A 13,712-nucleotide genomic window follows, 5' to 3' on the forward strand; every position below is an offset into this window, starting at 1 on the left:
ACTCTTGCTATCAGAGCACTAAATTGCCAGTTCCATATGCTAAAACTTCAGCAACATACCATGGAACTCTTCAAACAAAAAGTGTCTTCCTTTCCTGCTTGTGCAGAATCTAAGGAGTTATAAGTGTTAATGCATTCTGCAAGTCAAGTAACTAAACACATCTTGCACTGTGGTTTTGATGCCCTAGAAGCTTCTTGCAGGGTGGCATTCACCAGTTCTGTCCTTAGAAGGCATGCATGGCTTAAGGAACAGCCCTTGCCAGACCATGTTAAATCTAAATTGTTGGATGGACCCTTGCACAAAGACAATTTACTTGGCACTAAGGCAGAGGAGGTATTAAGATGGAAATGCAGACAGTTAAGGATTTCTTACAGGTCCAGCCATCCAGGTTCAGCAGGCATTGCCCCTCCAAGCACTGGTCCTTTCCTGCTTCCAACAGGTCAGTTCAGCCCAGACCTGTGAAAGCAGACCCCCCCCCCCAGACAGCAGCCACAGGGAATGCAGAGATCAAAATAGTGGAATTCCTCCACTTCAAAAACAGGAAGTTCTAAGCCACCCCCCATGGTAAGAACTCACAATGACTCTCCCCCACCCCCTCCCTCTGCCCACCTTCACTTACCCCTAGGAGGAAAACTCTCCTTTCACACAAGCACCTGAGCCACCATGACCAACGACCACTGGGTCCTTAACATAGTGTCCCAGGGATATGTATTTTCTTTCCACACACTTCCAACTCCAAAAGGGTTCCGAGATCTACCTCTAAACCAGTGGGCAGAGGCACAAAAGCAAGTCCTTTCCCTGCTGTCTATGAGGGCAATAGAGCACGTTCCTGCAGAACAGAAAGGCCAAGGTTTCTACTCCAGACTTTTTCTGATATCCAGAAAATAGGGCACCTGGTACCCCATACTCGCTATATCCATTCTAAACACCTTCCTGGTGATACCAAAATTCAAAATGCTCACGCTCCAGCAACTGCTCTCCAAGGATGCTTAGGTAACCACCCTAGACCTAAAAGAGGCCTACTTCCACATTCCTATCAGGGAATCATGCAGGAAATATCTATGTTTCAGGGCAGGATCTTTGTACTTTCAGTTCTCTGCACTTCCCTTTGGCTTATCTACTGCTCCCAGAGTTTTCACAAAATGCCTGGCTCCGGCCATTGCCTTTTGCAGACAAAGGAATATCCAAATTTACTCATACTTAGACGACTGCCTTATTCTGGCAGACAGTCAGGAAAAGCTGCTCAAGCACCTGGCCTTTGTAAATTTTCTACTGATCTCCCTAGGGTACACAGTCAATGAAAATAAATCCAAACAAGTACCTACCCAAAGAATTATATTCCTGGGAGCAAGCCTGGACACAGCATCCCAGATGGCATTCCTTACACCAGAGAAGCAAACTTACATGACAGCCTGCTTCTCTCACCTAGCCACTAGACCCATTATCTGCAAGGAAAATCCTGCAAGCTGTGGGGTTCATGGCATCTTGCATTCTACTCATTCCATATGCCAGACTGCATATGAGGAAACTTCAATGGTACCTAAAAAGCCTTTGGTGTCAACACTCTTAAGACCTGGAAACTCTTATACCCATGATGCCTTGCCTCAGAAAAGATTTTCTTTGGTGGGCAGCTGCATGCTCCCACAATAAGGGACTACCTTTCTCACCCCCCCCCCCCGCTGCCCAGACCCTCACCATAGACGCATCAGACTATGTCTGGGGTGCACACCTGTACGGCAGGTGCATACAGGGCAAATGGACCCACAGCATCTGCACATCAACCAAAAAGAGATGTTAGCTGTCCAGCACGCATTGACAGCTTTCAGGCCCCTTCTCTCCCCGGGGGCTCTCCTGATCAAAACAGACAACACCACTGCGATGTGGTATATCAACAAGCAGGGAGGGACTCGCTCCTAACCTCTATGCAGGCTGGCCATGACCCTTTAGCACACAGCATCTGCCATGCAACTCCACTTGTTAGCACAATTCCTGCCAGGTTCTCTAAACTCTGGCAGACCACTTAATTAGAAATCATCTGGACCCACACGAGTGGCAGCTAGACAAAAGAACCTTCACTTTAATAACTCAGAAATGGGGCACCCTGAAGGTCGACCTCTTTGCCTCCCACATCAACCATCAGCTCAGCAGGTTCTGTACCAGGGAGCATCACTGCATGGCTTGGAAAGTGGATGCCCTGTCCTTCCCCTGGGTCATTCTCAGTCTATGCCTTTCCTCCACTACCTCCCATCCCCAGGGTACTGCTCAAAATAAGGGAGGAAAAAGCAAGGACAATTCTTATTGCTCCAGACTGACTTCACCAGCACTGATACCCACTGCCACGCAGCCTGTCACCACTGCCACCATGGCATCTCACTCAGACCCCAACCCTCCTGACCCAGAGGGAAGGAGAATTCATGCATCCCCAATTGCAGACCGTTAATTGGCAGCTTGGCTTATTCCCTAACCAACAATCAATCTGCCATCCTCACTAGATGTTATAAGTGAGGCCAGATGCCCTAGCACTAGAAAGTCTTATGCTGACAAATGGAAAAAGTTCTGCACCTGGATTCAGGCTAAGGGAGCCAATATGGCACAGCCCTCCCTCCCTGTCATCCTGGATTACTTAGCTGACCTGCTACACAGTGGTCTCTCTTTTTCCTCTATTAAAATTCATGCCTCTGCTATCTCTGCTTATTTAACCACTGAGCAGCCCCTTTTCTCACACCCTCTGATCAAACAATTCCTAAGAGGGGCTAGCAACTTGAGGCCACCCAGAAGAGCACCTACCCCATCTTGGGACTTTAACTTTGTGTTTGAAAAGCTCACCCTACCCCCCTTCGAACCAGCATCTTCAGCAGAGTTAAAATTTCTCTCATGGAAGACAGCTTTCCTTCTGGCCATCACTTCAGCCAGAAGGGTCTCCGAGCTACAAGCACTCATGGCTGTGGAGCCCTTCGTAATCTTCCATGCTGACAGGGTTTCCCACTGGACTAACCCATTACTCATGCCCAAAGTGGTGTCTCATGTGGCCCTCAACCAATCCATTCATTTGCCCACCTTTTTCCCTAACCCACAGAACAGGGGTGAAAGGATCCTGCACTCTCTAGATGTGCACAGACAGCTCAGATTCTATCTAGACAGGACTAAATCCTTCAGAAAGTCTGATCAATTGCTGGTTAGCTTTGCTGCAGGGGCAGACGGTAAAGCCATCTCTAAACAATTTCCAAATGGATAGCACACTGCATCCATTTCTGTTACAAGCAACATGGAAAGCCTCCCCCTAAGGGGGTTAGGACCTACTCCACCAGAGCAGCCTCCACCTCTGCAGCTTTCCTCAGAGAAGTCCCCACCAGGGACATCCTGGAGGCTGCCACCTGGACGGACATCTGTTCACACTTTCACCAAACATTACCACCTGCCTATCTTCGTAGGTTCATAGGTAGGTAGTAGGCTATCAGCCTAAGGGCCTAATTAAGCCTAGCCAACAAGGTTCCCTGGCTTACGCCACCCAAGAAAGTTAATTTCCTGTGCACCTGTCAAGCAGAGCCACAGAAGTGATCCCCGGGGTGTATTTCCTATTTCCCATCCACTCATCAAGATTTTTCTTGAAGAGTGCTAATGAGGAACTTTGCTTGACATAGATGGGTAGCTTTTTCCAGAGTATAGGAAGTCTGTGGGACAGGAATCTATCCTTCCAGCATGTCCTATTTATTGTGGTGATAAGGTTTAGGTCCCTAGAGCATGTGGCTCGGAAGGATTGGGATTTCTTTAGGTGTAGCATGTCCAACAGCTCAGGGTTTAACATAGCTTTATATGTTAGGCAGAGATCTCCTCGGAGTAGGCGATATGCTACAGAGTAAAGCTGGAATTTTTTGAGACAGTCAGTGTAGGGCACCTGTTTGAGGCCAGTAATCCTCTTTGTGAGGTACTTCTGTGGCCTTTCCAACTGTTGCAGATGTCTTGTGAGATGCATTCCAAAAGGGGCGTTGTACTCTATAATGGGTCTAATGAGTGCCGAGTAGAGGGGAACAATGACCTCTTTTTTCCTGGATGAGAACCCTTTTGTGATGAGGTGTGTCACATAGAAGGATTTCCTGACTACTGTGGCGATGTGATTATCAAAGGAGAGACTACTGTCCACCTGGGTCCCAAGGTCTCATCACACATTTGGCATTAAGTAGACTGACGTTTATGTGGTAGTTCATGGGTACAGAGTTTTTATAAAAGGGGATGACAGTGCACTTTTTGGCATTGAGCTTGAAGCCATGCCACTGACACCAGGCATGTGTCTCAGTGAGGCCCTTCTGTAGGATGTCCACATCATTTGGGGATTCAACTATGGCTCCTAGTTTGCAGTCATCTGCAAACTTCATGAGCCAGAGGCCTTCTGTGTTAACCTGTACTTCAGAGAAGTAGATACCAAACAGGAGATGTCCTAGGACTGAACCCTGTGATACTCCACTTGTCACTGGTTTGAAGTCAGATTTAGAGTCTGCAGCTTTTACAGTGTGGGTTCTGTCAGTGAAACAGTTGGCAACCCATCTTGTGACGTAGGGATTTATACCTAGTTTAGTGAGTTTAGCTATAATTCCAGAATGGGGGATGGTGTCGAAAGCCTTGGTGAGGTCAAGATAGGCTGTATGAACCAGCTTACCCTCGTCTACGGCTTTGGTGACTACCTCAAAGAAGTTGATCAGGTTCATAAGACATGATCTGCCTTTCACAAACCCGAACTGGGTGTGGTCCAGAGTTTGGAGGTTACCAATGTCTTTGTTTATGAGTTCCATGACGATACATTCCATGGCCTTGCATACCAGGCTCGTCAGGCTAATAGGTCGATAGTTCCCAGGATAAGTGGTAGTTCCCCCTTTGTGGAGTGGGATAACTGTTGCTGTGCACCATTCAGTGGGCACAAAGCCTGACGTGAGACTATGATTGAACATGGTACTTAGGTGGGGAGCCAGTTCGTTTTGAAGTTCGTGTAAAACGCAGCCTGGGATGTTGTCCAGTCCCATGGATGCTGTGTTTTTGGTTTTAGAGAGTTCAGCTTTTACCTGCATAGATGTGATTACAGGGACTGTGCATTCTTCCTGTATAGATATGGGCCCTTTAGGGGGTGAGAGGGGGGTGAAGTTAGCACTGAACCTGTCTGCCAGGATGTTGGCAATATCAGTTGGTTCTGTAATTTTTGTGCCGTTGTTCTGTAACTCAGAGCAGATCTGGGTGTTGCCATTGAGATTCTTGACATAGCTATAGAATGCTTTGTGGTTGCCCTTAGAATCAGTGGTAATTTTGTTTTCGTAGCTAGCTTTGGAGGATCTTATAGGGGATCTCAACTTCTTACTGAGGCTGACCAGGGAGCTCCTCCGCTCATGGGATTTTACTCTCTTTTGCAACAGTTTTTCTTCTGTTGTAGAGTTTGTTTATGGCAGGGGACCACCAGATTTGCTTCCTTTTTTTTGGAGGATAGCGTCTTGGTTCTGTTTGGGATAGCAAGATCCATACACTTGTGTAAGTGCTTATAGAGTGCATTTGTGTAGGATTCAGCAGTTGTAACTGTATTGTCCATCTGCATGGGTGTCATGAAGTTCGCCACTTCTGTCTTAAGAAGCATGAAGTTGGCTTTGTAGAAATTTTTTACCGTGGTTTTCTTAATGGTGGGTGGGGGCGGGATGTGGGTATCTGGGGTGATTAGCTTATGGTCAGATTTGACCAACGAGGATTTGACTTCAGGTGTGGAACACCGGCCACTCATGTTGTAATGACTAGGTCTAGGATATTGTTTCCCCTGGTGGGTGTGTGGATAAGTTGAACCAGGGCATTGGAATTTATGAATTCCAGAAAGCATTGAGTGAAGGAGTTGGTTCTTGAGTAGTTTTCACAGTTAATGGTGGGGTAGTTGAAATTGCCCATTATTAGGGTGTTTGGTTGAACCCTAATATTTTCCAGTATATCAAAAAAAGAGTGGGAATCCGGGGGCATGGTGGGGGATTTGTAGCAAGCTACAATTTGGATTGCAGTTTTGCCCAGAGTTAGTTGCACTTGGATAATCTCAAATGCATTATGCTGCACAACTAGCCTGGAGGTGTGGATATCCTTAATAAGTATGGACACACCTCCGCCTTTGGTGTTCTGGTCCAGGTTAGATGGCTGAAAAGTGTGGTATGAGTTATAGCCTGGTAATGCAGGGGTGCTCTCTAGAGCCTTGAACCAGGTCTCACTCACTGCAGAGATATCTATGTTCTCCATTTTAAGGAGTGCCTCGAGTGAGTGCATTTTGAGATTTAGACTTCTTGCATTGAGTAGCATTACCCTCAGTTTTTGCTTGCCTGTTCCGGTGGTGAATTTGTCATTTGAACCTTGCCTAAAAAAGGCACCATAGGGGCGACAAGAGCCTTAGCCAGTATCCGGAATCCCAGGGGCGACAGGTGTAGGCCATCTCTGGCAAAGCATTGTGGTCTGTTGACCATGTCATCCCAGGCAGACAGATGCTGGATCCCTTAGAATGAGGCCAGAAGCTTAGCCAGTTGTTGAAGTCAATCATTTTGTCCTTGTACTAAGGTATCATTCTTTCTGGTAGGCCATGGTGGTGCAGCGGTTAGCGTTGTCGCCTCACAGCAAGAGGTTCTCCCGTTTGATTCTCGGCTGGAGCGCCTTATGTGGAGTCTGCATGTCCTCCCCACGGTCAAGACATGCAGGTTGGTGCGAGCGTACCTTCTTTGAAGGTTGGGGGTTGGGCTGGCAACTCAGCACCATAAAAATCCACTGCCAATCATGAGCGGATCGAAGTTCCGCTGTGGCGTCCCCTAACCGAGAAAAGCTGAAAGACTACTAAGGTATCATTCTGGGCAATGGCAGGATGCTACTCAGGGCTAGGGTCATGCTTGCCTGGGCTACAAGATCGGAGGGCTCTTCCATGTCTCTCTTCATTTGGTCCAAGGAGGTACGTCTCATGTCATTCACACCAACATGGACAAGAGTCATGTTTCTGCTTGTTGTGGAGTGACCTGAGTGCATGGGTTATGTGGCAGATCCTGGCAAATTCCCCAAATCCAGGGTAGGGTTTGTGACTGCAGTCTTGCAGGGCATCCTAGCCAGCCCCTAGTCTCCTTGACTGCCTCCACCCTTTTCCTCAGCTTTGGGAATCAACCCAAATGTGATGACTGCAACAGTGAATCATGAAGAATATAGTACAGTTGTGTACACTTACCATAAATGTAGATGTTCGAGTGTATTCACTGTTGCAGTCCTGGTTTCCCTCCCCCCATTCCCCTCTTCTTTCTTCTCTCTCCTTACAAGGGACATTTTGGTATTTGCTTTCTACTGGTGGGGTTCTTCCTCCGGAACCTGGCTCCCACTTGGGGGCTCCTGACAGGGCAAGAAAAGCTGATGTAATGGCGTTGGCTGCCTTACTTTATACTACTGACAACCTGACGTCAGTACTGAAGCGACAGCAACTGACGCAGAAATACTAAGCCTCTGGTATTCAGGCTGGCCGAGGGCTACCCTGGCAGGGATAACCCAAATGTGATGACTGCAACAGTGAATACACTCGAACATCTACATTTATGGTAAGTGTACACAACTGTACTTTTTGGGCTTACTTCCGGTAGGTACAGCAGCCACTGTGCAGTCACTTGCGTGGTTTTACAGGGTGTATGTGAACAATTCTGCTTTGGTTGCTGTGAACTCGGGGTTCGGAGGGCCATTGAATTTTGACCGACTCTCAGTAGGAAATTATTTTAGAATCGTTCCTAGCTATTACAGATTTTGCTGTTTTTTCCTTGTTGATTTTTTTTTGAAGGAAGCAGCTTTGTGATCTAAATTCACCAGTGACGATGTAACACGGGGGGGGGGGGGCATATTGATGAGTCCTAGGTCCAGTATGGTTGGAGCACTCACTGTCTGGTCAAGGGTATTTGTGTAAAAGTCCTGGAAATGTGCCTTGCAAGTTGGAGGCAGTGTACTGTTTCCCACTCCGTTAAGTGCTAACACCACCAATTTATCTGTAATCTTTGAGTCCCTGCTTAATTCTTTTCATCATCCTAGCTACCAGGAGGGATATATCAGTTTGATAAACATTTGCACCAGAAATGTTTTCCCTCACACAAGGAAGAATCCAGTGAAAAGTACCTAAAAGAGGAATAATTTTTTTCGAAGTATAACAAAAAAAAAATATCATTCAGATAATACCCACATACTGCCCACCATAGTTACCATAGTACTGATATTACTGTAGTTTTTCCATCCCCATTTAATGTACCTGTTTATCAGAGCCCTGAAAGGTGCTTATCATAAGGAACCCTCCCTGAGATTTGTAAAGGTTTACCAGTGTCAAAGCCTTACCTGTGTGTTTCATACATCACTCTTTCACTATGATTTCACTGTTGCAGTGGCTTTAGCAGAGAAAACAGTGTCACGGGTAAAGCTGCATGCAGATGGGGCAGCTCACATGAGTGAATAATGCAAATTAGCCATGTGTTCTCCTTGGGAATGGCACTAGCAGTGGATTAACATGGTATATTGAGTCAGAGATGTTTCAGGGAGTCACTCCACTGAGTTATTTCTTTCACTGGAAGGAAATGCGAATGATGTCAAAAAGATGATGTTCGCCCATTCACCCCGTGGTAACATTTGCCGCTAATATTGTGTTTACAGGCAGGTATTGTATGTGGTTGTTTCTTTAGGGGCATGAATGTGACAGCATTTATATATATATATATATATATATATATATGTGTGTGTGTGTGTGTGTAGTTGCCTCCAGAAAGTAAGTAGAGGGAAAACCATCTGTGTGCACTAGAGCATGTATGAGGATATGGTAGTGTTTCTGTAAGTATGAGTGAGTGTGTAAGGGCGTGCTTGTAGCTGCTTGGATATGTGCTTGTGTGTGTGTTTGTGTGTTTGTGTGTGTGTGTGTGTGTCTATCTCTCTTTTTCTGAGAGAAGTCTGGGAGTGTGTATGTGTATGTATGCACGAGCCTGTACATGGCTGTCTAGAGTCTGTGTTGTACACATGTTGAGGGTATCTGTGCTACCACCAAGTATAAGCTGCTAGGGGTAACACTAGTGTGGTCAGGTCTAACAGCACAGTGTTAGATTCAAAAGCGTGGTAATTAGGGGCTAATGAGGTGTTTCTCTGTGCAAACTTACCTTGTGTCTGAATCTGTGATTCTCAGTGTCACACCAGTTGACCAACCTGCATTAGTCAATTAGTGATGGTGGCTAGAATCCTCCTGAATCCAAAGGTATATCACATTAATAATTATACTCCCATGATCCAGGATTAAGAGATATCAGACTTAGCCATCGACATTTTTTGATTAGTGAAAGTTGCAAAAATGAAAAATGATAATTCCAGTAAAACTAAAGTGTATATAATTACTGCCATCTCAGTTGTTTTGACTGCAACTCTATGAACGGAAGATCTTTCTAAGGAGGGGGAGAGAGAAAAAAAGGACAAGGCAAGCAACTTTTTACCAACACAGTTATTTGCTTTTGCACCAAGGATGACTTTAAGCACAATAACTCCAGTTTCATACATTCTCAAACCAAATCTTGCTTGGAGCTGACAAGTTCAGGCATTACAGACACCTCTGTTTGATAAAGCAGGGTTTACTAATCTGTCTTTCCATTGTCATCATAAGCCCCATCATTTGCTGTCTTATAGCAAATTGATACCATTTTACATAAGTATTAATTCTTAATTGTTTATGTGAAATTTCCTAAAATATGCAGGAAAATTACAATTCTAAACATACCTCTGAGCTGAACAGAATTTCTCAGAATGTCCAGATTTTTGCCTTATATTTTTCTCTGTTCCTCATAAAATTTTGGATTTGAAGTCAGAAGCTGAAATGCAAGTGACTGCACATGACGAAAGAGGGATGGGAAGTAGATAAGTCATGTTAAAAAAAGCCACATACTGGAATTTGACATTGTCCAGCACCCCTGTCACTTCTCACCTTCACTCTTAAAAGGCAAAAAGGAGGGGAACTAACAAATGGACTAAACCCTAAACAGTGACTGGTAGGAATCCTGAACTTCTGAAGTTAGACGAAAGGAGACAGTAAAAATATGTTTAACAAAATACCAGTTATGCAACCATACCCACCAAAGCTTCCTTTGTAACCCATATTTATTAAGTCTATTTAACTACTTCTGGTCTCCTTATAAGAGGAATGCCCCTCCAGCATGCACAAGCAGTCCCTCCACATCTTTCTAACATGCTGTATTGGCTCTGATTTGGGCTGTCAGCCGCTGTGGAAGACCCAATAATACCACTGGCAGACATTTAAGTTTCAGACATTGTATTTCTCTGAAAATATATGCCAATGCACAACCTGTTATTGTAGCAAAGTTCTGAGTTTATAATAGCAATGTTTAAAATCTGTCCCCAGTCTTGGGCATTTGTCCTCATCCTATTATTTTTGCTTGTTCAGAATTCTTACATTCAATGATTGAGAGGTAGGCTTCTAAAGTTCCTGTTCAGTATATCTCTGTTTCCAAGCCAGTCAGTTTTGGAAAGCCTCAAACATTCTGCAACCATCCCCTATCACTCCAATCTCCTTTAATGAATGCTGTTTTCAGCCAAGTGGTATTATTGGGTGTTCCACAGTGGCTGACAGCCCAAATCAGACAGAGTCAATACAGCATGTTAGAAAGATGTGGAGGGACTGCTTGTGCATGCTGGAAGGGCATTTCTCTTATAAGGAGACCAAAGGTAGTTAAGCAGACTTAATAAATATAAATATGGGTTACAAAGTAAGCTTTGGTGGGTATGGTTGCATAACTGGTATTTTTTAAATAGATTTTTAGTCTCCTTTCTTCTAACTTCAGAAGTTCAGGTCTCCTATTGGTCACTGTTTAGGGTTTAGTCCATTTGTTAGTTCCCTCCTTTTTGCCTTTTAGGAGTGAAGGTGAGAAGTGAGTGACAGGGGTGCTGGACAATGTCAAATTCCATTATGTGGCTTTTTTAACATGACTTATCCACTTCCCATCCCTCTTTCGTCATGTGCAGTCACTTGCATTTCAGCTTCTGACATGATTGTATGTTCCAGTAGAGAGAGACCATTAAGAGAGTTGCCATTACATTGATTGCTTGTTTACAGCTTCCCTTCAGCATCCCCCAAATATGCTGTAGCAATCTTATGTCCCTCTGCAAAAGGCAGTTTAAACTGCTGGCCTGTCCCCCCCCCCCCCCGCAATTTTACTTTCTAGTACTTGGACCACTAATCATTCCTAGACCAGCAGCAGCATGGAGAGAGGTCATACTATTGCACCAACATGGTGTCAAGTTATAAGATAGCACAGGCTCCATGTCGGAAAAGGATACAGCCCTCATTACACCAGAGGCAACTCAAGTTTGATAGTGGCTCAGGCTCCTGTAGGAGCTAGTGGTGGAAGGATGTGTGTGAGTTGTTGCAGCTAATTAACACAGAGAAGTTCATAGGTCAGTACTAAGCCAACTACCCTTGAGGTCCATTTTAAGTCAAGCCAATTATCCTATTTGAGAATCAAACCCTGCACTTTGTGTTTGTAAGATAAACACCTTAACCATTATGCCAATTCCCAACTCCTTTGATTGAGGTGGCTGTGACTCATTACAAGGCTGACTCCTAGTGGGAACCTTATGTGTTAAAATAATGAAGTGTGAGCCTGGCGACCTCGCACTGTTATAGTATTGTACATTTGCACTAGTAGTCAAGGGGAATTGAGGCATGATTCCCCATAGAAGGCAGCAACAGCAGATCTTGGAATAATTGCTGGGGGGGGGGGTGCTCCTTATCAGCTGGTCTGCTCCCTACCACCTGACTCTTGGCATGGGACAAAAGGTCCTTCTTGATTCTCAGTCAGGAGTGAATGAGCCATAGGGCTACTGCCTAGCCAGGGAATGCCAGGCTTCTGCTCCATTTGGATGCTGGTAGTTGAGCCATCAGTTGAGGTCCTGGGGTCAAGTAAAAAAAAAAAAGTTAAGATAAATAGGTGACAATGTTGCCTAATGTTGGTTCAGTGGTGGTGTCAGATGCTTTTATCTGAAAGTGAAGTATTTTTTTAAATGTTAAACAGTTTGAAATGACTTAATATTTATGTAACCAAGTAATATGCTTAATGCCATTTATTGGAATAGTGCATCTAAAGTACTGAATTATTTTTCCTTGTCACAGGGTCATCGTCGTCATATGCTCATTTACAGCATGGTATAAGAAGATGAACGACAGAGATGAAACCATTTCAACCATTGCAAAGACCTGGAACTGTCTTTTATAAAGCTGCGCTTGTGTTTTGTATTATGTGTACATTGTGGGACCAACATAGTGCAGAAGTTTAAAGAGTACCTTTCTTGGTGATAAAAGGCAGAAAATGTAGCTTGCTTACCTTGGTGAGAGTGCTACAGTGATGTTTAATAAAGGTTTCATGAGTTCCCAAAGAAGGTGCAGCAGCTGAGATTTGTCCAGGAGACTGGCAAGCTGATCTTGCTTCATTCTGCAGTCTGACCTTTTCTAGCATCTGTGTAGGACAAGAACTGGAGCATGACCTGTTCACCAAGGTGAATAATTGTAAAGTGAGCATCAGTGCTGTTTCATATTGGGTTTCCGCTAAGAAGAATATTGTTCAGTAAAGTTTTTGTATATAAACACTACAAAGTGGTTTAAGTAACTGACCCAAATGTGCAGAATTTATCAGGTTCCCTTTGCACTCCACATTGAAGGGACGTTTCATAATTATGGAACCGACGTATTTGGCTAGAGGGCTAAGATGTGGAAGATAATTATGTTAACATAAAATTATGATTGCTTTTATGTATTTATTGTAGGAGCGGATAGAAAAACTTTAAAACGGTTATAGATGAGTCCTATGAGGAAAGGGAACAGTGTTTTTATGTTTAATTGCAAGAAAAATCAAGAAAGGTTCACTTTAATACCCCATAATCCTCTTGCCAGCACATATAAGCAGTCAGTATACAGTTCTAAAACATTTTGTTGTGTACAGTACAATCAATTGATGCAAACATACATGTATATTTGTGGAATATTAACTTAAATAAAATGATTTAATTTATATGGTTTGTTTACCTGAAGGGTGAATGGATGGCATTTGTATGTACTGAATGTTGGTCTGAAGTGTACAGCACTTTTGCACAAGGTTGCTGATGAATTTGGCACACTATTCACAATATATTTGCTACTGATATTGTGGACAGGACATATTTGTAGAGAACTATTTTTGTAAAGGTAGAAGTTATGAATATATGGGTATTTTGATGAAGTACTAAATAAAGATGCGCTGAAGTTCACACACACTCTTGGCTCATTTGTATTATGCTCGGAGTACTGCATTTAATTTGCAAAGTTTAAATGCTGAATTTTATTTTTCCAGTAGATGTCAATGCTACACATGGAAAATCAGGGCAGTTGTATTTTATAGTGTGTTAGGTAACCAGAGTAAAGAATTGCGTTTGTAAAAATTAGTAACAGTTTCATGACCAATGGCCTGATAAAAATGTAAGCAAACTCACAATTTCCACATTTGTATTAACCCTATCCAAGTGGCTCACTGCTTGTAGCATGGAGCTTTCAGGAAGTCCATGCTGCTGCAGAGCCAAACACTCACTGCCCCCCCAAACCATTAGCAAGCCTGCATTGTGGACACTCATTCCAATGCTCCCCTTCCCAGTCCCTCCATTGCCTGTGCTGTTAGTTGAACATGGGT

General features: G+C 44.1%; 1 protein-coding gene across 4 annotated transcripts in view; it reads left to right on the forward strand.

The window, feature by feature from the left end:
* Nucleotides 1-13,302, forward strand: part of AKAP9 (A-kinase anchoring protein 9) — a 3,155,794-nt gene extending 3,142,492 nt beyond the window's left edge. For all 4 annotated transcript variants that reach the window (XM_044067665.1, XM_044067666.1, XM_044067667.1 and 1 more), the window contains one exon: nt 12,167-13,302. In XM_044067665.1, the coding sequence (XP_043923600.1) occupies nt 12,167-12,213 (47 nt within the window). In that variant the 3' untranslated portion in view covers nt 12,214-13,302. The remainder of the gene's footprint in view (nt 1-12,166) is intronic.
* Nucleotides 13,303-13,712: the final 410 nt, after the last annotated feature.

Source organism: Protopterus annectens, chromosome 3.part1 (assembly GCF_019279795.1).
Source record: "Protopterus annectens isolate FY-2018-M chromosome 3.part1, PAN1.0, whole genome shotgun sequence".
Taxonomy (NCBI): domain Eukaryota; kingdom Metazoa; phylum Chordata; order Ceratodontiformes; family Protopteridae; genus Protopterus; species Protopterus annectens.